General features: G+C 39.0%; 2 protein-coding genes and 2 long non-coding RNA genes across 4 annotated transcripts; all 4 read left to right on the forward strand.

The window, feature by feature from the left end:
- Window positions 1–305: 305 nt before the first annotated feature.
- On the forward strand, window positions 306–7930 carry LOC131461460 (uncharacterized). The gene is made up of 3 exons (XR_009240478.1): window positions 306–1021; window positions 1462–1527; window positions 7134–7930. It is a non-coding gene; the product is annotated as an uncharacterized LOC131461460 (long non-coding RNA).
- A 4812-nt stretch (window positions 7931–12742) lies between these two features.
- LOC131461234 (adenosine receptor A1-like) lies at window positions 12743–15039 on the forward strand. Its single transcript, XM_058632323.1, has 2 exons — window positions 12743–13370; window positions 14173–15039. The coding sequence occupies exons 1-2, from the start codon at window positions 13015–13017 to the stop codon at window positions 14807–14809; spliced, it is 993 nt and encodes a 330-aa protein (XP_058488306.1). The 5' UTR covers window positions 12743–13014; the 3' UTR covers window positions 14810–15039.
- A 753-nt stretch (window positions 15040–15792) lies between these two features.
- LOC131461237 (uncharacterized) lies at window positions 15793–17678 on the forward strand. The gene is made up of 2 exons (XR_009240459.1): window positions 15793–16732; window positions 16828–17678. It is a non-coding gene; the product is annotated as an uncharacterized LOC131461237 (long non-coding RNA).
- Window positions 17679–18940: 1262 nt separating this feature from the next.
- On the forward strand, window positions 18941–21034 carry rplp2 (ribosomal protein, large P2). Its single transcript, XM_058632326.1, has 5 exons — window positions 18941–19084; window positions 20095–20218; window positions 20295–20343; window positions 20437–20532; window positions 20906–21034. Exons 2-5 carry the CDS (start codon window positions 20096–20098, stop codon window positions 20980–20982), a joined length of 345 nt encoding a protein of 114 aa, XP_058488309.1. The 5' UTR covers window positions 18941–19084; window position 20095; the 3' UTR covers window positions 20983–21034.
- The last annotated feature ends 867 nt before the right edge of the window (window positions 21035–21901 follow it).

The following is a 21901-nucleotide window of genomic DNA, read 5'->3' on the forward strand; positions in this document are numbered from 1 at the left end:
AGAGAAAGAAAGAGGGAGAGGGTGGTGGAAGGGAGTGCAAAGATCCAACACTCCCTAAGCAGACTTGTCCCCACCATTTTTCTAACAGGCAGTGCTCTTTTGAAACGGTGCCAGTGGAGGCTGGCCCAAGTCCTTGCAGCTGAAACTTTTACAAGCTTGCTGTTTGCGAGCAGGAAGAGAGCGACACAAAGTGAGATTTGTACAGGGAGTTTGCGGCTCTTCTCTTCTCCTCTCTTCTTCTCTCCTCTCCTCTCGCCTGAAATGTCACCACTTTGATTCACGTCTAACATTTTTGTTCATTTATAACTTTCAGCGTTCTTCAAGACTATAAACACCATGCTTTGGAAAGAGGACGTCATGAGGACAGAAATCAAATGAAGTATATGTAAGGATATAATTGCTCTCAAGAAAAAAGAAAAAGAGAGAGTCAGTGACATCACACAAGAAGCTGTCTCGGATATTGCCTGAGGAAAGATACTGATGAGTGTCCATGGCACTCGGTGACACACTCACTCTGTCCTCTTTTCAGGACGTGTACACTGGATTAAGTGCAGTGCTTTTCGTTTCTGGTTGACGACCCACACTAAACATTATTTTTGGAGACCGACCTTTCTTCCTGCCTTTATTCGTGCTTCATCCCTTCATGACACCCTCTGTGACTTCAGGATATACTGTGGTAAACATCCATGACCACAAGTCTGTCTTGTTGACTGCACTCAAATTTAATTACAAACTTGGTGGACACTGTTTTCTTCTGTGCGCTGTGTCACAGATCTGAATAAAAAAAGCAGGCAGGTGCAGAACAACCAAAGACGTCCTGAATGACTACCGAAAATGGGAACTGTGAAGCATGTAGTACCTGGGAATGATGCCAACTGCTGACAAAAGGCTTTACTGCATGGCTCTGAGAGGAGCATTAAACTCATTTGCTCTGAGATGCTAAAGGAACATCTGGCACTGAATTGTTTGGCAAACTGTAGTTAAATCTATCAAACCTGTCGGCTTTGTTACAAGACAGCATGTAAGTACTCACTGCTGATTCTTTTACCTGAGCTTATTTACCGCACTCTGCCTCTCTCTTCCTTCCCAGCTTCTAATCCTATACTGCCAAGTAAATGTCTTTTTGATGGCACACACACACATCTACAGTTCATGTGATTATTCCACCTTTATGTGTTCGAGAATACTCGATCAACTCAGGCTACATATTTCATTTCATTTTATGATTTCTTTTATCCCGTTTCGCTTTTTCCTCGCTGTCTCTCCTTTTTGGCAGAGGGGCAGAAGTAGGCAGGGAGAGAGGAGGGCATGGTCAAAAAACTGCTCTCAATCCCCAGCCCCCTGTTCAAGTGGGGTTCCTTGCTGGTATCATACTCAGCCTTTCCCTCGTTTTGCAAGCAAAGGAGAGGGATGTGGAAATGCTTTCTTGTCCATTTTCTAACCCGTTCTTTTTTTTAATAGCCACCATGACCTTCTTTGTGGGTGAACAGTAGCCAGACCTACGTATGCAAAAAAAGTCACCTCCAGGTATTTCAGATTTTTGATTTCTGCTTCTGTTTGGGCCTTGATACGTGTCTTTGTACTTCGTCTCTGTAACACTTTTCTTACGGTCATCGTCCACACTGTACACGTGTCTGCTTTGCTTGAACTGATCCTAACGCCTTAAAATCGGCAACGTTTTTGCTCGCCTCGTGGGCTAAATACATTACGAGATAATAACGTATCATTTGTAAATAATGAGCAGTCTGTTTATTATAGCCATATTTGATAGAACACATGTCGTGGGTCATAATAAGCTTTAGTGGTGTGTGTTACTCCCTCTTAAGTACAGAACTGCAGTAAAAAGCAACGTTTAGGTACAAAGACATTTCAGGGCCTAAAGACACTGCAAAGCCAGCGACCAAAAAGGTTTCATCCCTTCATAAAAGACATCACTATTATAACCTTAAAAGACTCAAATCGGGTCATCGCTTAAGGCATTTATATGTTGGTTTCTGTATTGCGGAATTGTTTTCGTGCGAAATCTGCAACCAGGGGCGATAGAAAATTCTCCTAAGCTGTAGCGTGGCCACTGTTCACCATTTTACCACAAAAGAAAAAAAAAAAAAAAGTATATCACAAATGAGGAATAAGGATCATGACCAATATGTGGTTTATATACCGTGTGGTCAAATCGTCGGATTAGTGAATTGTTCTTGATGTTGCTGTTTGATAGATTTGATCGAAAACCAGTATGAACCAGATCCCTGACTTACAAGCATTGTTCTATACATGAAGGGGCTTGCATTGCAAGATTGCAAAGTCTCAGTTTCGGATCGAATCTCACTAGTTCATTCAAGGTTTTGTAGCCACAAGAAACATGGGCACTATAAAAACAGTGATATTACATTTACTTAGACATATCGAAACAGGCCAGTCTCTTATATAAAGTACATATATATTTTTTTTTTTTACAAAGTACACATGTTTATGTGGTTGTGCAGTTATTTGTGGTTCTATTTGCCTTTAGTCAAGTAAGCTTGGTAAGTTTGTGTTTCGAGTGTGTGATATCGACATGTTGAGGCTTACTGTACAGAGAGAGAGAGAGAATGAAGAAAAAAGGCAGAGGGACTGAGGGGAAGGGCAGGCTAAAAAATGAACTTACTTCCTCCTCCCCCAAAGTTCTCCTCAGATGAACTTGCTATGCTGCTTGATGACATGTTGTTTGGAAAGCCATATCCTCTGCTATTTGCGTTACTCTCCTCCCCATGGTTAGAGTCACTCTGTGGTTACCAGGATCAAAGTCTCTTCCTTCTGCTTGTTTCTTTTATCAGGTCACACTGTACACACACACACACACATTAGACTCTTCCTGTTTCCAATAGAATATCTTTACTGTCATTGCAAAACAAGGAACCTGGATGTAATCCTACCTACTGCAGCATCTACTGTATAAGAATTAATACGAATAATAAGAGATAAAATAAAAGTAAAAATACAAATACATTTTTATAGTCATTGTGAGAACAACGCCTTGACGACCCAGATGTTTCAACAGTGTCTTAGGATTTATCTTTATGTGGAATATCAGGCAATGTGAGAGGAGGGAGCCACATATTAGACAACCCTTTACTAAGTAAGCCATATCCTGTGATCAAACTTATGTCAAAACAATAACATAGTGCAATTTTCAAAATAAAATGGTGGTAATATGGAGATAATATTGCATTGTCATTTTCAAAGTAATATCCAGGTCATAGCTTGATCATGAGAATTACTAAAGACAGTTTGTTTGCACTGCCATGTTGGCAGGAAAAGCGTCACTGTGCAATTTAAATCCACAGAGATCTAGCAATACATTGCAGAACTTGACAGACTGAATATATCTGAAGCTTATTATGCCCCGCAGTGCTTTTCACAAGTATGATAGCAGCCTGAATGGACATGATTTCACACCGACTGTAACACGGCATTTTTTTAATAAACTTTCCTTCATCCGATGAGAACACTTAGAAATCACAATAAAAGCATGCAAAATAAAAGTTAAGTTATTTAGTGTTGGATTCTGACCCCGATATGGCGTAATCATTAAACAAAGTGGAATCTATCGCCTGTGGGGTTACCATCGCTCTATCTTTTATGTTTGCTTCGAGCGTGTTTTTTGGCAGCTGTCCACCTACACCACCTCTAGGGTTCTTTGGGAATCCTTTAAAATGTTTATGTCTATTTGTTTTCCCTGAATGTTTTGGTGTCCCAGGGCACAACAGCGATCCGCCAGCTTCACTCAAGTTGCCCGACATAGTGCCTGGTATATGTCCTGCAGGTTGTACAAGTCTATAGATCTAGATAGATCTAGATAGATCTAGATCTATCTAGATCTATCTAGATCTATAGATATGTGGGTCATACATGGGTACACAAAGAGCTGTAAGATCAGGGGGTCACTAGGTCATTACTTGGGATCAGTATTTATCCCTAGTTTGGGCTAAAACTGCTTATCAATACTTAAAAAGAAAAAAAATGCTTCAGAATAAAAACAAGAAACATTTAAAAAAGAAAAAGAAATAAAGAAAGGAAGCATCATTCAGGAACACAGCAAATACAAAATAAGGAACTTAAAGCAACTGAAGAAAAGACTCAGTGGGGGCTAAAAAAAAAACTGAAAACCAAAAACCAGTCAACAAAATAATCCCCTGATTTTTCATGACAGTTTCAAAGTTTGAGTGACAGCAGAGTTCACAGCAACACCGTCTGTAAACACTAAAACACAAGATAAAGATTTTAGACTGCTCAGTTATTTGATGCTCCATTGAAATGACAAATCATTTGAAACCTCTGCTCCTAAATAAAACTCAGATGGACGTCAGAATTGTTACTACCATTGAACGATGAACGGCAGAGCGAGTTGGCGTGCCAGGTGGACGTGAACTGACTGAGTTTATTAAGCAGCATCACAAATGATCGCACTCAGATAAAACCACAAAACATAACCACCATTCTGACGTACAAACAACGTCTGCTTGTACAAAACAAAGGATCTTTCTCTAGATTTGTGAACACAGTTCACATAGCACAAACAGCACATTACCTTCCTGTGCTGGCGTCATACTCCCGTCTTACATTGCATCATTTCATTGCTTTGCCGCTTCTGCTCTCCTCCCCCCTCAGCTGTGGATTCAGCCATGTTGCATCTCTGACATCGCCCCCTTTTTTGTCTCTCTCACTGAAATTCAGCTTGGCACGCACACAATGCTCATTTCTTGGCACCAAATGTTGGAGACAAACCACATAAGAGAACTACCATTAGTCTCTTCTGTCACAATCGTCCCTCAAATTCCACTGATCATCATGGATCATCGCCAATTTGTAATGTTTTTTTTTTTTGGTGCCTTCATCTGCGAAATTCCCAGTTTGTCTGAGAGAACGGCCCTGGGCATTTCTGTCGGCACTGACGGTAAACAAACAGTGTCAGCGATGCGTTCACTGGCATTTTATTTGTTTCAGTAGCAGTCATGGATTCATATCAGTTCTCCTTTGTGATACTCTTTAAAAGAGCAGCCATTTTCCTATCATTAGCAGCATTGGGGTTTCCTATGAAAGTTATACCATTCTTTATAACTAATTTAGTGACTGAAAATTGGTCTTAATGGATGTGTTAATATGTGTTCATATGAAACATTGTTGTCTTAAAAAGAACGATGCACAAATATATTAACAGAAAAGTTGGAGACAAAAATGGTATAAGTTGCCAGTCACATCATTAGAGTAGATATGTGCTGTTGTCTGGTGACTAAACTGACCAGAGATTAAAAGACACTAACATTTGGATTGTTTCACAGAACTGTATTAGATTTTACCAGTTCATACTGTATATATTAGCTGTGAAAGAAATTATAAATGTATGTATAATGTTATAAATGTTTTCTTCACTGTATAAGTTCATGAGAAATTCACAAAATGAATGCTACATGTTTGATAATGTTACAGAAAGTAACATTATTATTAAAAAATTTGGTGGAACTCTACCTCCCACCATGCAAAAAAAGAAAATCTTGCTAGCATAATCCTGCTAACAAACAGACAGCTAATACATGTTAAACAACAAACCTTGGATCTTGGAGAAAGGTAACCTAAACATTTGTTTAATTTTATTGTATTTAGGTTTGTGTCTAGTTCAGGAATATTGTATGAAACGTTTATTTTACGTAGCGACGTTAGTTAGAAGAGTTCGATACATTTACAGTCAAAATGATTCAACATCTCAATTAATGCCTCCCATTTTCTGATGCCCATGTGCCGTTTCATTCCGCCCCAGTGAGGACGGCCTGGCACTGCGGCCACACAGTCTGCCAAAACATTTCAATCACTGTCAGTATAATTAGACCAAAGAGGAATTCAGAATGTTAATGAACTGCCCAGCCGCTTTTCAACCATCACGGTTCACATGCTAATTTATGCAAAGTGTCCGAGCCTTCTTATGGGACGTCTATCGTCATCTACCATAACAGTGTCTGGGCTCAGTCAGCTCAGCCGGAGTATGGCACTGTCGGGGCCAGACAGGTCTGCCCAGCTTGTGTCCCAGACTCCAGCTGGCACAGTAAATAGACATTGACATGAAGTGCCTTTCACGCTGAGCAAAAAGGACAATTCTCTGAAGTCAACTCTTCAGCCTCTCTAGAATATCCGAAACCAAAAAACCAACAGCAGGATTTCTTAGCAGCAGCAATCAGCTCTGTGAAAACATTTATAAACAACAAATTCCTTTAAGTCACTTTTAAAAGAATATGCTGCACCATTATTTGGAGAACATAAACTGTATATAGATCTGAAGGTGAAGTTAGACGTGTTAAAAAGTTGCACCGCAGATGTGGAGTATGGGTTCGAACCTAAAATGGACAAAGTACTGCCATGTGCCTTTTTCTTCCCTGAGCTTTGCATTTGTTGCTAATAAAGGAACAGGAGGAGAGGACGTCCTTAAACTGAGCAACTGAGCTGTTTTGTTCTGCATGTCAGGAAGTAGGCACTAATTCTTGGCACAGCTGCCGTTCATTATGTGCCAACTTGCCATCTGAATACAAGTGATCTTCCCACCAATCGCCACATTTTCTGATTGTTAAGTGTATGACTTACAGTAAAAAGGGCACATAATTAAGAAAGATGCATTTCTTTTGTCCATGTCCAAATACATTCGGACTGCCCAATGGAATTGGTCAGATGCCATATATCACTATAAAAGGCTTATGTTAAGCAACAAAGCCTTTATTTTACACATGATGTGGTACGAGGAGCACGAGTTGTTTTCATAGATTCACTTCCCGTCTGTTGCTGCAGGAGTTGTCATGATGAGACACACTGTAGTCGGGCTCCACCTCGTGAAGGACTGTGTAGCGTTTGACCTGGTGGTCACTCATGTAGTGTGAACTCACAGCGACCGCAAAAGACTCCTGATCACAAGGCGGCATGTCATGTGGCGGAGGATGCGCCGTGATCCTACAACTGAGAATCATGCGGTGTCAACCTGATGACTTTACCAGACTACCTCATTCCACTGGAGGAATCTCCGTTGGAATAACGTGGTTAAAAGACATTTATACATGTGTTATAAACATTGCAACACCATCTCAAAACTAACTTGTTTCCTCTTTGCCTCACAGTTTGACTGACATGTTCCCACTGTGACCTGCAAAAGCATCTGTCCTTAAAGCTGAGGTAGTAGATTGAATAGTTGTGGGGTTTGTGTCCTCCCTCTGAGATAACTATGCAATCTACTGTCTTTCCTAAGGAGACAGGACTATCTGCTGTGATGCTAAAAGTCTGTGTGGATCTACAAAGCTCCATGGATGAAGGGACTCACTGACAATGGTGGAACTGATGCCTTCTATCAACGTACTTTGCAGTGTTCTTGTTTTTAAGGATGCTGTGCTTGAAGTTGAGCCTAGCAAGGTGAGGTAGTAGGTTGTATAGTTTGTGGGATGGAGTGAATCCTACTCAGGCGATAACTATACAGTCTATTACCTTCCTTGAGAGGTACAATGAATGCTTTGGACTTAACCATCTCAGCCAACACAGAAGAGCCCCCCAAATGCCATCTTGTGGCCAAAGCTTATCATTACCCTGTAAACCACAGTAAAACCAACTCACAAACATTTGAAATCTATTTATTCAGGATTCACTAGAGTCAGTTTCAATAAATCAAAGATAATCTAGTAACAATAATGAAAACCAACAATTTGCAGTGCTAAGCTAACAGTAAATGTACTCTTCAGCTGTATAATCACAGTGTCAAGATGATTGTCCTACATGCATATTCACTGCATCAAAGTATAATGATTTGTTTTAAATGTAATAAAAATATCACATGCTGCTACTAACACATTCAATGTCAACATTTGAATTTGTTTCACTGCTCTTTATACAATATCAATATGAAATCTATTTGAATTGTAATTCATTTGGTCCTCATGCTCCTGTGTATTATTGAGTTTCTATTTTTCTGCTCAGGTGACCAAAGTTCATGTTATTTCTGAGGTTGTTGTTCTTTGTCGGACTTGATGAACATCCTCGATTTTCTTCTCTACACGCAAAATGCTGTCTTCAGATCTCCTGATAAGCTTTTCTTATCCTTCTATTTTGAACACATGTACCGCTCCGTTTACAGCCGAGTAAGCAGGATGCCAACATGAAAAAGCTGACTCGGGGACTTCACTCGGCTCACTAAAGTAAACGAGGCAGTTCATTATGTGGAGTGGGAACCAGGAGAGTGCAAACGACGTCAATACTAGAGAAAGAGATGCTGCCAACTGTTTCTTTCCTGCAGTATATCTTGAAGTTGACTGGAATAGGCAATGTTTTGTGCTTGTAGCCCAACATCCAACATGAGAGCAAAGCTGAGCGTAACTGCAACAAACCAACATGCAACAAATGGCTTTGCATCATTGAACGTTAAAAGGAAGCCAGCTTTGCAATTTTACAATTTGGCAATTGTTTTTATATCAGTTGATAAAGAATTATTGTGCTAAAAGATTTAAGATTGATTTTGGCAACTGTTGAAGAAACCTTTAGCCGCATGTTTTAAACTTATTTGTGCAACTATTTTGTGATTTAAGTTAATTTAAGCTTCTTAAATGTGACCCTTTTTGGTTTCATTGCTCCTCTATGACAATAAACTGAATTTATGTAGACAAAATTGGGAAAAACAATTTTCTGACTTGTTATGGCCTAAACAAACAATCAACACATTAGTGGATGCAGATCAGTAATGTGTGCTGTATCTCACTGTGTACAAACATTATGTAAAAATACTGTATATTAAACTTTTGTTATAACGCTACTGAAGATTAAAATATTGCAATTATTTGTTGTTGTTTTTGTCACCCAGTCCTACAGTCAACCATTTCAAAATCAAACACATACCTGAGGGGGATGTACACCTGCAGGTCTACGGTCTACTGAGACACAAAACTGAGACTGACATCAACAAGGTGACCACACAGCTGGTGAAGAGACAACCATGAAATTAGGTCCACACTTGTCCATCCACCGCCACAGGCAATGCATCCGACCATGAAGTCAGCAACAGCAGAGAGACGATCAAGGAGCCAAAATGACGGCGATGAGCACCTCCAACAGTGTTTACATCACTTCACCCACACTCATTGTACTTTCTAATGCCTGGTTTTTCATGTAGCAAGACAGAGGCTGATGGTGTCATCAATTATCTTATCAATTATCTCACTCTCGTGAAAGATTTGAGGAAGAATAGTAAAGTGTATTTGTCTGACATTGTGAGAGGACACAAGGTCACATATTTGAAACAGAATGCAGTGACAAAAAAGTTCAATTTCAGTTGGGTGGAACACAACATCCGTGGGGTCTTGTCTTCATTTGTGGTTGTGGTTGTGGTCATGTTATATCCCTCATCAACTGAGGGAACACAGTAAAAGATGCACAGAGATTTTTCAAATACCTTAATTTGCGTTAGAAGACTTTTACCATACATCTTCATTAAAACAGAACAATCTCACAGGAAATGTTACACCACACTATCACAGGAAGCTGTGCTTATACTTGAACCTGTGAACAAAATTTTTTTTGAAGAACAAATTCTTATAAAAAACAACTTTAATCCTAGAAGTAGTGTTCAGAATAAACACTTCTCCCTCACACAGGAGATCTGGGACAGCGATAATATTAAACGTTGACCCACTCTAACCACTGTGGTTACAAAATGTGATAACTGTTTGAAAGGCTCACGAGTTCACCAATTTCACTTCCTTTAACAGAGGCTGTTAAAGAGCTGGCACAACTAAAATAAGTGGTGGAAGCAAAGCAATCGCTGCTTTCTGAAAAAAAGTCCAGATCACAAATAAAACAGACAAGTAAATACTTAATGCCGTAATGCCTTTCGCCCCATGTCAGCTGGGATTGGCACCAGTGCCCTCTGCAACCCTAATGTGGAGGATAAAGTGGTAGAAGATGGATGGATGGATGGATTTACTTATTTCTAAGAATCCCAAACATGAAGCCATAGTCTCTGCCAAAGACACACTATAATGACTCCGTCACATAACAGCAACACTGCATGCATTTTGGCCTGTAGGCAAGGTCATGATGATGTGATAAAGCTCAAACTGAGCAGAAGAAAAGTGATATAAAGGTACTTTTAATGTGGAATTTAGCTGGTCTGAGTAGTTCAGAAATTGCCGACCAACGAGGATTTTCACACACAGTCATCTTTAAGGTTTATGGTCAGAGAATGGTTTGTAAAAAGAGAAAATATCCAGAGAATAGAGGAGAATGGCCACCAATTGCCTGTTTTATTTCTTTTCTTATACTTTATTTATCTCTTAGGGAAATACTTTATCTGCATTTAACCCATCCTCTACTAGGAAGCTCCCTAGAACTAGGAGTACTGAGCAGCACCCGGGAGCCTGCAGTGAGGGTTGAATACCTTGCTCAAGGGTACCCCAGCCAGCCCTATAACCTGGTGGGGACTCGAACATGGGACTTGGCTGCCCCATGGCCAGATGGAAAGGGAACTTGGCTTGTTACAGGAGGGTTGCCGGTGGAAAAAAACAAGTGTAAAACTTGTTGAAAGGCAGCAGTAACTCAAATAACTAATTACAACCAAAATATGCTAAAGATTGACTACATTGTCACTCCTGTCACTGTATTAGGTGTCCTCTGTGCATAATAAAGTGGCAAGTGTGTGTGTGTGTGTGTATGGCTGCCAAACAAAAACAAGTCAAGGTTCTAAGCAAAACTACACCATCTACATCCCAAAATTAAAAACATAAGGAGACATGAGGTCTGGCAGTAATCTTTCAACATAATTGTCTAAATGTTAAGTTCCCTGATGCTGTCTGATGTTTTTACAAAAAAAAAAGTCTGATTGACTTAGAATGTGATTAGCTGTTGATGTTAGCAACATTAGCAGTTAAATGCCTATGGAGCAAGATTAGACAAACATCCAAACTCCTCTCAGTTTTCATCTGCAACATTTTTTACAATTTAACAAAGAAGTTACTTTTAAAGTGTATGTGCTTTCCTAGAGACAGAAAACACACTGAATCCAGTTCTTGTACAAGTATCTATCCATCACTGGCCAAAATAACATGCGAGCGAAACAAACACTCACCACTTTCAGCTCATGTCAGCCGGGGCTTCCGTCCACTACCACCGTTAAAACACTTTCATCTGTTTTACTTTGTGAAGTAAAGCATCCACAGCACAACAGGTGCGAAATTAGCCTGGTGCAGGTTTGCAGAGGGGAGGGGCCATGAAGACACAAGGCTATAAGGAAATGGGAGGGGCAAGAGGTGGGGATATGTATTTATTTATGGCTGGCACCATGGTATGGTTCACAAAAGCCACTTGGGAATGTTTAGGAGGAAAGGCACAGGTGTAACTGATCACATTAATGATAACTACCTCATGACAGTACTATTTTGATTATTTGCACCTGTAATGCTCTGACTGTGACCTCTCAGAATGGCTTCTCTGCAAAGAGGATATTGGACAAATGCACAAATGAGTACTGAGGCTCTTAAATGAAAGACTACTATGAACATCAGTGGGTTCATATGTCAAGAATGGCAACAGACAAAGCAGAAGTGAAAATAGAACCTCAGAGTTAACGCACAATTGTTTTGTTGTATTTCTGACCCCTAACTGTATAATTTATTTATATGTCCCTGAGTCATTGATTTCTTCACTAAAAAAGAGAAGTCGTCAGATGTAATTAAGCAGATACTGAATGTGCTTCCCAAGCAACCAAAAAGTATTTTAGTGAGTGCTTTGTCAGTGACGCTTGCTGCCAAATGTCTTTTCATTCCCTGATGGACAATTAAATTATGTTTTTTTTTTAAGCAAATGTACATTGGGATCCTGGCTGCAGTTTGAACTGCCAACAAAAGCTGGGTTTCAGTTGTGAGGAGAGAATATGAAGAATAGATGTAAATAAATGTAAAACTCTCCTTTAGATAGCAATAGAAAGCTCTGTCTGTTTCTTGTTTTTAAGAAGGCGATAGTTAAATAAGCCCTTTTATGGATGGGAGACATGAACGCTCCCTTCAGTGAAGCCAAACCATCTCAGCTGCCATCTGGTGGCTTTTTGTTCAGTGGAAGGAGGCGGAGCCACATGGTCCAATCCATGATTAAAATGATGTACTGAAATATGCAGATACTGATGATAATGGTTGGAAACAGCTACCACACCTCTCTCATTACGTAACTCCAATCAGCTCCATATTCTCCAGGCTAATGTTCCTCATGACCCACGGGAAAGGACACGAGTTAGAATAACAAGTGCATTATATGGTATAGCACTATGCAGACTATAAAACCTGACCTGGAGCAGTGAAGTCTGCAAGGTTGACCAGTACTAGTGAAAACTTTGGGATGATATTCACGATTGAAATATAAACTGAGTTACTGTACACACATTATTATATTCATAAGACATATGAGCAGGCTTTTCTTCCTTGAGAATTAAACTTGTTAGTGCTGTAGTAGGTGATAGTCATAGCTAATAATGACACCTCAATTTCCTGCCACTGCACTTTTCATGATACGGAAACGAACATCAGATAAAAAGAAGCAAGTCCATGCTTAACTATAACCCAACACCAGAGAAAGAGAGAGCGAGCAGAGAGAGAGAGAGAGAGAGAGAGAGATGCATCTTCATGTGAGTGAAGGTATTGCTGCAGGCTGCTGCAGGAACACAAAGTCCCTCCCTTTGATTTTATGACTCACGCCAGTGAAAGAGAGTTTGAGTAAGCGTGTACAGTGGATGATGCACTGGTACACAGTCCGGTGTAGAGCTTGCACTGAGATTTTTTTCATTCAGCATCCCTCAGTTATTTTAAGTGTCAGTTATTGTGTACATGTAGCTAAAAAGTAGTTGGAAAATACACAGAATGGAAGATGTTTCCAAGGTAGGACAAAAGCCAAAGTGGAATCAAGAAGTTTCAGCATCTCCTTTTAGTTTTATTCAAGCTGAGTAATGGTAAGTGAAATCTGCGAAGAGGAGTAAAGATGTCTTCCTCTCCCGGCATCAAGTCTCGGGAGCATGTGGACATGATGTACATCTCCATTGAGTCAGCTATTGCCCTGGCCTCTGTGGTGGGGAATGTGCTGGTGGTGCTGGTGGTGTGTGTGAACCGGACTCTTCGCAACACCACCTTCTGCTTCATTGTGTCTCTGGCCGTGGCTGACATCGCTGTGGGGCTTCTGGTCATCCCTCTGGCTATTATCATCAGCCTGGGATTCAACACTCACTTCTACACCTGCCTTTTCCTCTCCTGCCTGCTGCTTATCATCACCCAGGGCTCCATCCTGTCCCTGCTGGCCATCGCCATCGACCGGTACCTCAGAGTAAAGATTCCCACCAAGTGAGCAATTATTTTGAAACCACTTACATCGACTTTGAAAGCATTTGATGGGTTTAATCAGGATATTGATATAAATGTATGAAAAAAAGGAATGTAATGTTGACTTTAATGGACATTAATGACAGTAGCTTATTTATATAATAATCACATATTTTACTGGTTGTGATTTCTTCTAGTCCATTACAGGAATTGTTGATATAATTTAACTCTATCGAGCATATTTGTTAGCCTGAATTTGTCTGTCTCTCCCTATACACTTGAAATCGATACAAATAACTTATTTATATTGTGCAAAAAGGCTGTTGTTTTAATTTCCATAGAATGAGAATTGTGGGTAAATTGAACCACTTATTTTTTTGATTAATTTAGGTTTTTTTTGAGGCGTCAAGAACACTCTTGTAAAACAAACAATCGTAGAAGTAGCAATACCTTCTGAACCAATGCTTTTATTGTTTGGCGTCACAGAGTTAAATGTCTTTTCCTATCAAGCAAGTAAATCAAGAGCAGGAGGTTTATGTCTGACATGGTACAATATATTGTTGCTTGGTTTAATGCAAATCAATGGACTAGACATCAGAAGCTTTTAAGCAAATGAAAATGTGCCCGAATACCTGACATAGGCAGAGTTTATTTGGCGGTTGTCCATGCTGCTTTTTGTTTATGGGATGGAAAAAAGGAAAAGAACTCTTTCTTAACAGTAATCTACAAACTGGCGTTTGTTCAAAGAAAACAACTACAGTTGTGTTGCATTTAGGTAATTGGTCAAACCTTTCTTCGTGTCCTGTCCATCATCCTTGTTCAGGTACAGCATCGTAGTGACCCAGGGGAGGGCTTATGTGGCAGTTTGTCTGTGCTGGATCCTGTCCTTCCTCTCTGGATTGGTTCCAATGGTTGGCTGGAATAATCATGATTTCCAAGGCAACATCAGCAGTTCAAGTGAAATCATTTGTGAATTCACTACAGTCATCAGGATGGACTACATGGTGTACTTCAATTTCTTTGGCTGGGTGGTGGTGCCGCTGACCGTCATGATCACTCTGTATGCCGAGATCTTTAGGGTAATCCGGAAGCAGCTAAACAAACGTGCTGAGGCCACATGTGATGGAGAAAGGTACTATCGGAAGGAGCTGAGGCTGGCCAAATCACTGGCCCTGGTGGTCTTCCTCTTTGCTGTGTGTTGGCTGCCGATACACGTAATGAACTGCATCAACTTCTTCTGCCCACAGTGTCACATACCAAAAATTGTAATGTACATCGGGATTTTCATGTCCCATGTGAACTCAGCCCTGAACCCAATGGTTTACGCATTCAGGATAAAGCAGTTCCAGGTCACACTGGTCCAGATCCTTCGTCGCTGCATGCTCTGTAAAGCCACACAGCCCACCCCGTGCCCCACCAGCACGCCAGCCTTGACAAAAAAAGTAGATGTTAACCTGTAAGAAGAACTGGAACATTTCTTTTGGGAGGCTGCAGTCATGAGATTCAAGGGATTATGTCATTTCAATCCATTTAAACAGACACCAATTGATGGACAAATCATATTCTGATTTATTCTCATTTCTTCGGGTCAGACCTTGAGAAAATTAACTATAATCAAGGAGAGAAAGAGCAACGACATATCTGTCATTATTTTACTTTCACTAAATGCACTTACTTGATTCATATTGAATTATGCCAACATATAACTTTTAGAATTTTATGTTCAAAAAAGGTTGTTCGCATAATAAAAATGCGTTTGTTATGCTAGTCTTACATTCATTCATGTAAACTGAATCATGTGAGCCTTATGCTAACATTCTCACAATGTTTAAAACTAGAGATGCACAGAAATTTCGGCCAGAAATGGCCAAAAAAGGCATTTTCGTTTTTTGTCCAAAAGACTTTTAACACTGAAACACAGCATCCATCTGTCTATTCCCGCTTAGAGTCCGTCCAAGATCAGTTTGGAACACCAATAAAATGGTTCCAATAAGAAGTGAGTGCATGGTGGAAGTGCACCTATTAAATGCTGTGATTATGAAGTCTCTTTGCGCAAAAGCGAAACTTGGCTGCATACAGCAGAGATGATGAACTCCCGCCAAATGATCCATGCTGCATTGGATATGGAGAAACGCACAAGAAATCTGTACCAGATAGGAGGCATGCACCCTCGCTGTCTGATATACTCGATATCAGACACCATAGTTTCATAATTGATTTATTCTTTGAAGCATGAATATAAATCTATACAATTGCAATGCCATGACTTTAGTGAGGTAAGTACACACAGTCCCAGCCATAACAACAAAATTAGATTTAAAAAAAACAATGGTTTGCTGATTTTCGGTTCCTGGTTTCGGCCAACAACTTTCAGTTCGGTGCATCTCTATTTAAAACATATATAACACATAGCAAATTGACTAAGTCTTAGCATGATAATATTTGATCATTTGCATAAAAACATTGGTTTAGCCCGATTATGGTTACTGTCCCTCTTCACTTGTGCAAACTTAGGTGCTTCCAAGCCTTTTGCGGTACTTTAGCATCCAGTGTGGCTCAGTGGTTTTGGAGCTAAATCTATGCAATAACTCATGTCAGTCAGTCATTCACCAAGGTGTTTTCAGTGATGAAGTGTCATACTGTCGCCAGCATGGCTAAAAATAGAATGACATTCATCACATACATTCGCTTCTCTATCGTTGACCTATTGGATACTGACCAATTTAGAGTTCACGTTTCACAGAAAACCACTCAACATGGGGAACAGGCTCTTCCTGGAAGCAGTGGAGTCACTAAACCATATGAAACAGCAATAATAACATCACTGCAGGATGTAGACACCTCTTTAGCTAATTCAATTAGTCCAAACCATATTTCAGCAGCTACAGCAGAGTGATGAAAAGGCACTGAAGCATTTGAGTGAATTACCCACAGAGCATTATACTGGAGTGATTGAGCCTATTCCTCTTAAAGCTTCTGCTGAGGCTGTGTCACTTCTCCTTCATCAGCAGTTCGACTTCATTTACATAAACTGGATCTAGAATACACCTTTTTGGTCATTTTATGTATTTAAATCACCAGCTTTGGATGTTTTTGGCATTCTGAACATAAATAACTTTACATGACCTCTTTCTCTTCATGTGTCCCTCCTTCATAAACACTACGTATTCTACCATCTGTCACCTTCATCCCGGTTGAGGGATTTGAAACTGCTGAGTGCGGTCTAATCGTCAGTGCTCATCTTAGCGAGGTAGGTGCCACATAATCAATCTGGCATTCACTGCCCTCACACCTGTGGCTGGCGGCCTTCTGAATCCAGAGGAAGCACGAATATGGTGTAGAGAGAAAAACAGATTTTATGTGTTAAACTAATCTTCTCTGAGGTAAGACCTTTTACATTCATCCCACGACAGCTGCAAAAAAAAGAGTGAGAGTCACAAGAGACAATATCTTTACATTTGAACAATCTTGACTTAAGGGGACTTCAATTCGCAGCACCAAACCAGTGTAAAATGACTGATACAGACAGAGCGGAGGATGGTCAGGACCTGGAGGCTCCAGTGGGAGACGTGGACGAGGTCTACCGAGCTTTGCTTCACTTCAGAGCTATCGGCGAAGGCCGACGTGCACTTCCCTGGGAGCAATGGACCTTCAGAGAGAAGACAAACTATTATATCGACCGCATCTTCCTTGGGCTACTTGTAGTTTTTCTGCTCATGCTGTTGGGAGAGTTTGGCTTTAAAATGTTGTATGTGACAAACGTGACAAAGATTAAAACTTCAGTGGTTTTTGTGTTTAACTGGCTCTTCCCACAGGAGAGACAGGGGGAGCTTGCTGAACTGTAGTTTGATAATCCAATGTTCTGTGTGCAGGATGATGAATCAAGTGTATTTTCTATGTTTTAGGCACATATATAATACAAAAGAATCAATTTATAGCCACATTGTAACTCAAGATAAATGATGCATAAATAATGAATGGACTTTATTTTTGATGTTGATACAATGGAGATAAATAATGCAGCTAACTGAGTTATTCTTTGCAGCATAAGTGTGCTTCAGCAGGTGCACAATATGTCAATTTGGCACAACAAAATGTTTATTTTGATATAAACGGTATTCAAGAGAAAATTATACATGAATTTGAGCTACTATGCGATGACCTCAATTGCCTCAGTTGTCAATGTGTTTTCATTATTTGGTACTTAATTGCTACTCTGTTGTAGAGAGACATATAATACATTTTGTAGTATTTACTGTTTATATGACAGTCCATCAGTGACATGTTGACCTCATCCTGACACTTCTTGATTAAAATTGTTTGAAAGCATTTGCACCCTTTCATATCCCTTTTTCTGTCTGTATTAGAAAATAATTTATACTCATCAATCACAAGTGATATCATGTTTTTTAAGATGAATATCAATTTGGTAATTTTTTTTAAATGTGGAAAATGGTGCATCACAATTTGTTATTCACATTGAAGATATTCAGAGTGCAATAGTCAAAAAGTGGAACCACTGGCTGACGCAATATCTCTCTCTTCATTTCAAAAAGAAAACATGTGCCATGAATATAGTGATAAAACAAATAGTTGATTTTTAAACTGGTCCTTTAAGACCCTAAATTTCTAATTATGAGACCACACTCAATAACAAAAAACAACAAGGTGATATTAAATACAAATTTTGCACATGATCTATTGAAGGTATGTTGTAGGTTTAAATATAAAATGTATAATGTGCTGCTGGGGCCGCTGGAGCTGGGGCTACACCTGCTGCTGGTATGATTATAAACCCTTTTTTATTCTTCATGTAAATTGCATGATATTTTACATTTCTGTAGGCATGCTTTGAAATATTGTTACTGCATTTCAATAGACTAGTGAATGTGTAATTGTTTGGTTGTCCTATTATTTCACATCTTCTTATTTGCCCTTATAAGATTAATCACATTTGGTCTTATCCAGTTTTTTTGAGGCATTTGTGTCACAGTCAGCATCTCAGCATTATTTTCAAGCTTATTTTAAAACGTATTTTTTAGCATTTAGATTATATTGATTTTTATTTAGGTACAATATTTATATTATGTCATCTTGTGTCAGAAAAAAAAACTAAACTGCATTTATGCTTCATGTATTTTACCATATTTCACATAGTCTTATTATTTGCCCTATTAAGATTTATCACATTCAGATTTATCCAGTTTTATAGAGGAGTAAATCGAACTAAAACAAACCTGACACGTGTAATAGATCTAGGGTTTTATCTTTATTAGATCCCATTAATGTTTATAAATCATCTTTCTCTCTATTTCTCTCTCTTTCTCTCTATCCAGCTTCCATAATCATTACATATTTTAAGGGAACAACCAATGATAAAGTTATTTAATATTTTTATTTTTATATATTTTATATGTATAATATATATTTTATAAATATATACAGTATATGTTGATATATTTTAGACCAGTTAAAATAATGAGTATTAACCTTTCCATGATAAAAATAATACATTTTTTCAGAATGACTGTTAAACTTACCATCATGATTATGAATCATCATCAACATCAGTTATGGAAAACAAAGCAGCGCGCGATATCATGACGTATGTATCTGTCATCCGAACGGACCAATGAAATCGACGCATTCTTTTCTTGTAGCTCTTCAGCGCCCCCCCCCTTCCTTCTCCTGGATTTCCTGGCGTGACCGACGTTTCGTGTCTCTTTAGACTTAAAGTAAGTCAAATAAATTGTAACCATAAAATCCGGATGTTTATTTAAACGTCTTAGTGTGATGACACTTTAACCTGTCATGTGCTGATCGGCCATTTTAATGTGCGGTAAATGTGACGCAGCTGAGGTAAAGTGTGTGTAGAAATGGAGGACAAGCGGCCAAACATCGGCCGCCATGTTCTATATGTGAGCTGTGCACCACGTGTGTCACTGTTATTACGGTGTAGCTCTGCTGACGGTCGACTAACGTGAATAATAATAATAATATCATACATTAGAATACTCTTCCGTTCACTCCTGTACTTGTACTGTACCGTGTGTGACTGGAGTTTAAAACCGTCCTTGTATATGGACAGCAAAGCTAACGTTAGCTATGATAAGTCTCCTCAAGCAGGGCTAGTTTGACCCACTTTAAGTGATTTGACTGGCCCACCATTAACGCTATAATGCTATTATAGTGCTGTTATTATGCTCGTTTGTGGTAATATTACGCCACATTGCTGATAAATGGTGTTTGAGATCGTTCTTCTGAATAATAAGAAGTGACAGCCACCTAGTGGAGACTAAGCGCCATAGCATGTCCATAATCATTATGGTCAAATAACCATCAGAGTTGCACTCATAACTTAATATGTATAACTTGAATGTGTGTGTGTGTATGTATGTATGTATGTATATGTGTGTGTATATATATATATGTGTGTGTGTGTATATGTATGATAATCTCATCTCAGTACTGCATGATTTTAGGACTCTTCAATTAATAATTTTGTCAATGAATTGAGCAAATGCTTAATCAGTGTAACATCACAACACATTGCATCAAAAATATTACTTTCAACAGGTAGAAAAAGTAGTGGTTTGTTCTAAGGTCACTTGATTTACTCAGACATCTATCAAAATCAAGGAAATGGGTTGTCTTTTTTGATTATTGCAAATTTTTTCACAATTACTAATTACTAATTTGGCTATTTTGTCTGATTTTTTTTTTTTTTTTTTTTTTTTGTCTTTAGAATGCGTTACGTGGCCGCTTACCTCCTGGCTGTCCTTGGTGGAAACACCAGCCCCTCTGCTAAAGACATCAAGTCCATCTTGGGCAGTGTGGGAATAGAGGCCGATGATGAACGCTTGAAAAAGGTTTGCCATTTAGCAACAACTTAAAGTTTGATGTGGGAGAAGTTCCTGGTATGAATCCTTACATATTTCTCTGCAGATCATCAATGAACTGAATGGGAAAGACATCAATGAAGTCATGAACTCAGGTAAAGGTCCCTGAATCAACTTAAATAAAGATTTCAAATTGTCAATAAAGTTGTATAGTAATGGATTTCTCTCTCTTTTTTTTCCCTCCACAGGCCTCTCAAAGTTAACCTCTGTACCAGCAGGTGGTGCTGTGGCGGCTCCTGCCGCTGCTGCTGGAGCCGCTGGAGCTGGGGCGGCACCTGCTGCTGGTATGACTATAAACCCTTTTATTCTTAATGTAAATTGTATGATAGATATTTGCTCTGATAAGATTTATCACATTCAGTCTTATCCAGTTTTTTTTTATGCATTTGTGTCACAGTCAGCGTCTCGGCAGCATTTTCAAGCTTATTTTAAAACTGACATTTTTAGCATTTAGATTACATAGATTTTTTTTTTTTTAAGCAAAATATTTATATTTGTCATCTTCTGTCAGAAAAATGAACTAAACTGCATTTATGCTTCATGTATTTCATCACCCTTCTGGATATTGATATAGTTTGTGTTCAATTGTCATATCTTGAAATATTGTTTCTGAAATGTTACATGCTTTTGTTTTAAATATTTTTTTTCTGTTTCCAGCGGAAGAGAAAAAGGAAGAGAAGAAAGAGGAATCAGAAGAGTCGGATGAAGATATGGGCTTTGGACTCTTTGATTAATCTGCATTCTCTGTGTCTAAAAAGCAATAAAAATGTAAAATGTTTACACAAATCACAAGGCTCTTTTTGTCGTTTAATAGATCTTGCAAATAATAACTGCACACTATTAATAATAGTGGACACTAGTTGACCTTTCATTAGTAAATCAAGAGCCTATATGTGGTCAGTGGGCCCGGCTGTTGTCCAGATTACAGATCCTCTGAATTGACACAGGTTTTTAAGATGATTCACACATAAAGACGGTTCCACTGCAACATAGATCTTTTCCCAGTTTTTGTGACAAGTTTACATGTCCTCCAAAGACTTGAGAATTGACCTGTTATTTTGAATGGTAGCTCTACCAACCTGTGGAAAAACACAGTTTAACAACTCGAGGTGAACATGATGATTCAGTGACCACAACTTATTAATCACAATAAAAGAATTAACTTGCACAACAGTGCCATTAGAATTGTTATCTCCTCTGCTACGAGCCAATTTCCTTGTGAAAAAGGTGTGTTACAACAGTAAGGTTTCTAGGAGATGTCGTCAATTATAAAACAATCATTTCATTGAGTGGTTTTGATTTCACAACAGCACATTTAGTCATGGACCATGTCAGCGTTAGGTAGTTCAGACTTACATTTTTACACTATACTTCCTCAAAGGTTATCTTTGCTTTATACTGCAACTTAAAGAAGAAAGGAAATACAATATTTCTCCAAAAATGATTAATTAAGAGACGTACATTGTGTTTAATTAGCAAACGGGAATAAACAATGCAACCTCAATGTGACACTAGGACAGTTGTGTACAGAGTGGTGTTTTCATTTTTTCTTTGCTTGCCTCTGTCTCCCTTCTCTCTCTCTCTCTGGTGAATATGTTGCATAGCACTGAGCTGCACAAACCCCCCCATGTGAGCCCATTAACTATGACAGGA

The sequence above is a fragment of the Solea solea genome, chromosome 6, assembly GCF_958295425.1.
Source record: "Solea solea chromosome 6, fSolSol10.1, whole genome shotgun sequence".
Lineage (NCBI taxonomy): Eukaryota > Metazoa > Chordata > Actinopteri > Pleuronectiformes > Soleidae > Solea > Solea solea.

What these genes read in the sequence shown, in the direction of transcription:
- LOC131461234 (XM_058632323.1), top strand. Translation starts at nt 13,015, where the DNA reads ATGTCTTCCTCTCCCGGCATCAAGTCTCGGGAGCATGTGGACATGATG. An exon ending in AGAGTAAAGATTCCCACCAA is followed by an intron (nt 13,371 to 14,172) that starts GTGAGCAATTAT and finishes ATCCTTGTTCAG; the next exon opens with GTACAGCATCGTAGTGACCC.
- rplp2 (XM_058632326.1), top strand. Translation starts at nt 20,096, where the DNA reads ATGCGTTACGTGGCCGCTTACCTCCTGGCTGTCCTTGGTGGAAACACC. An exon ending in ATGATGAACGCTTGAAAAAG is followed by an intron (nt 20,219 to 20,294) that starts GTTTGCCATTTA and finishes ATTTCTCTGCAG; the next exon opens with ATCATCAATGAACTGAATGG. An exon ending in TGGGGCGGCACCTGCTGCTG is followed by an intron (nt 20,533 to 20,905) that starts GTATGACTATAA and finishes TTCTGTTTCCAG; the next exon opens with CGGAAGAGAAAAAGGAAGAG.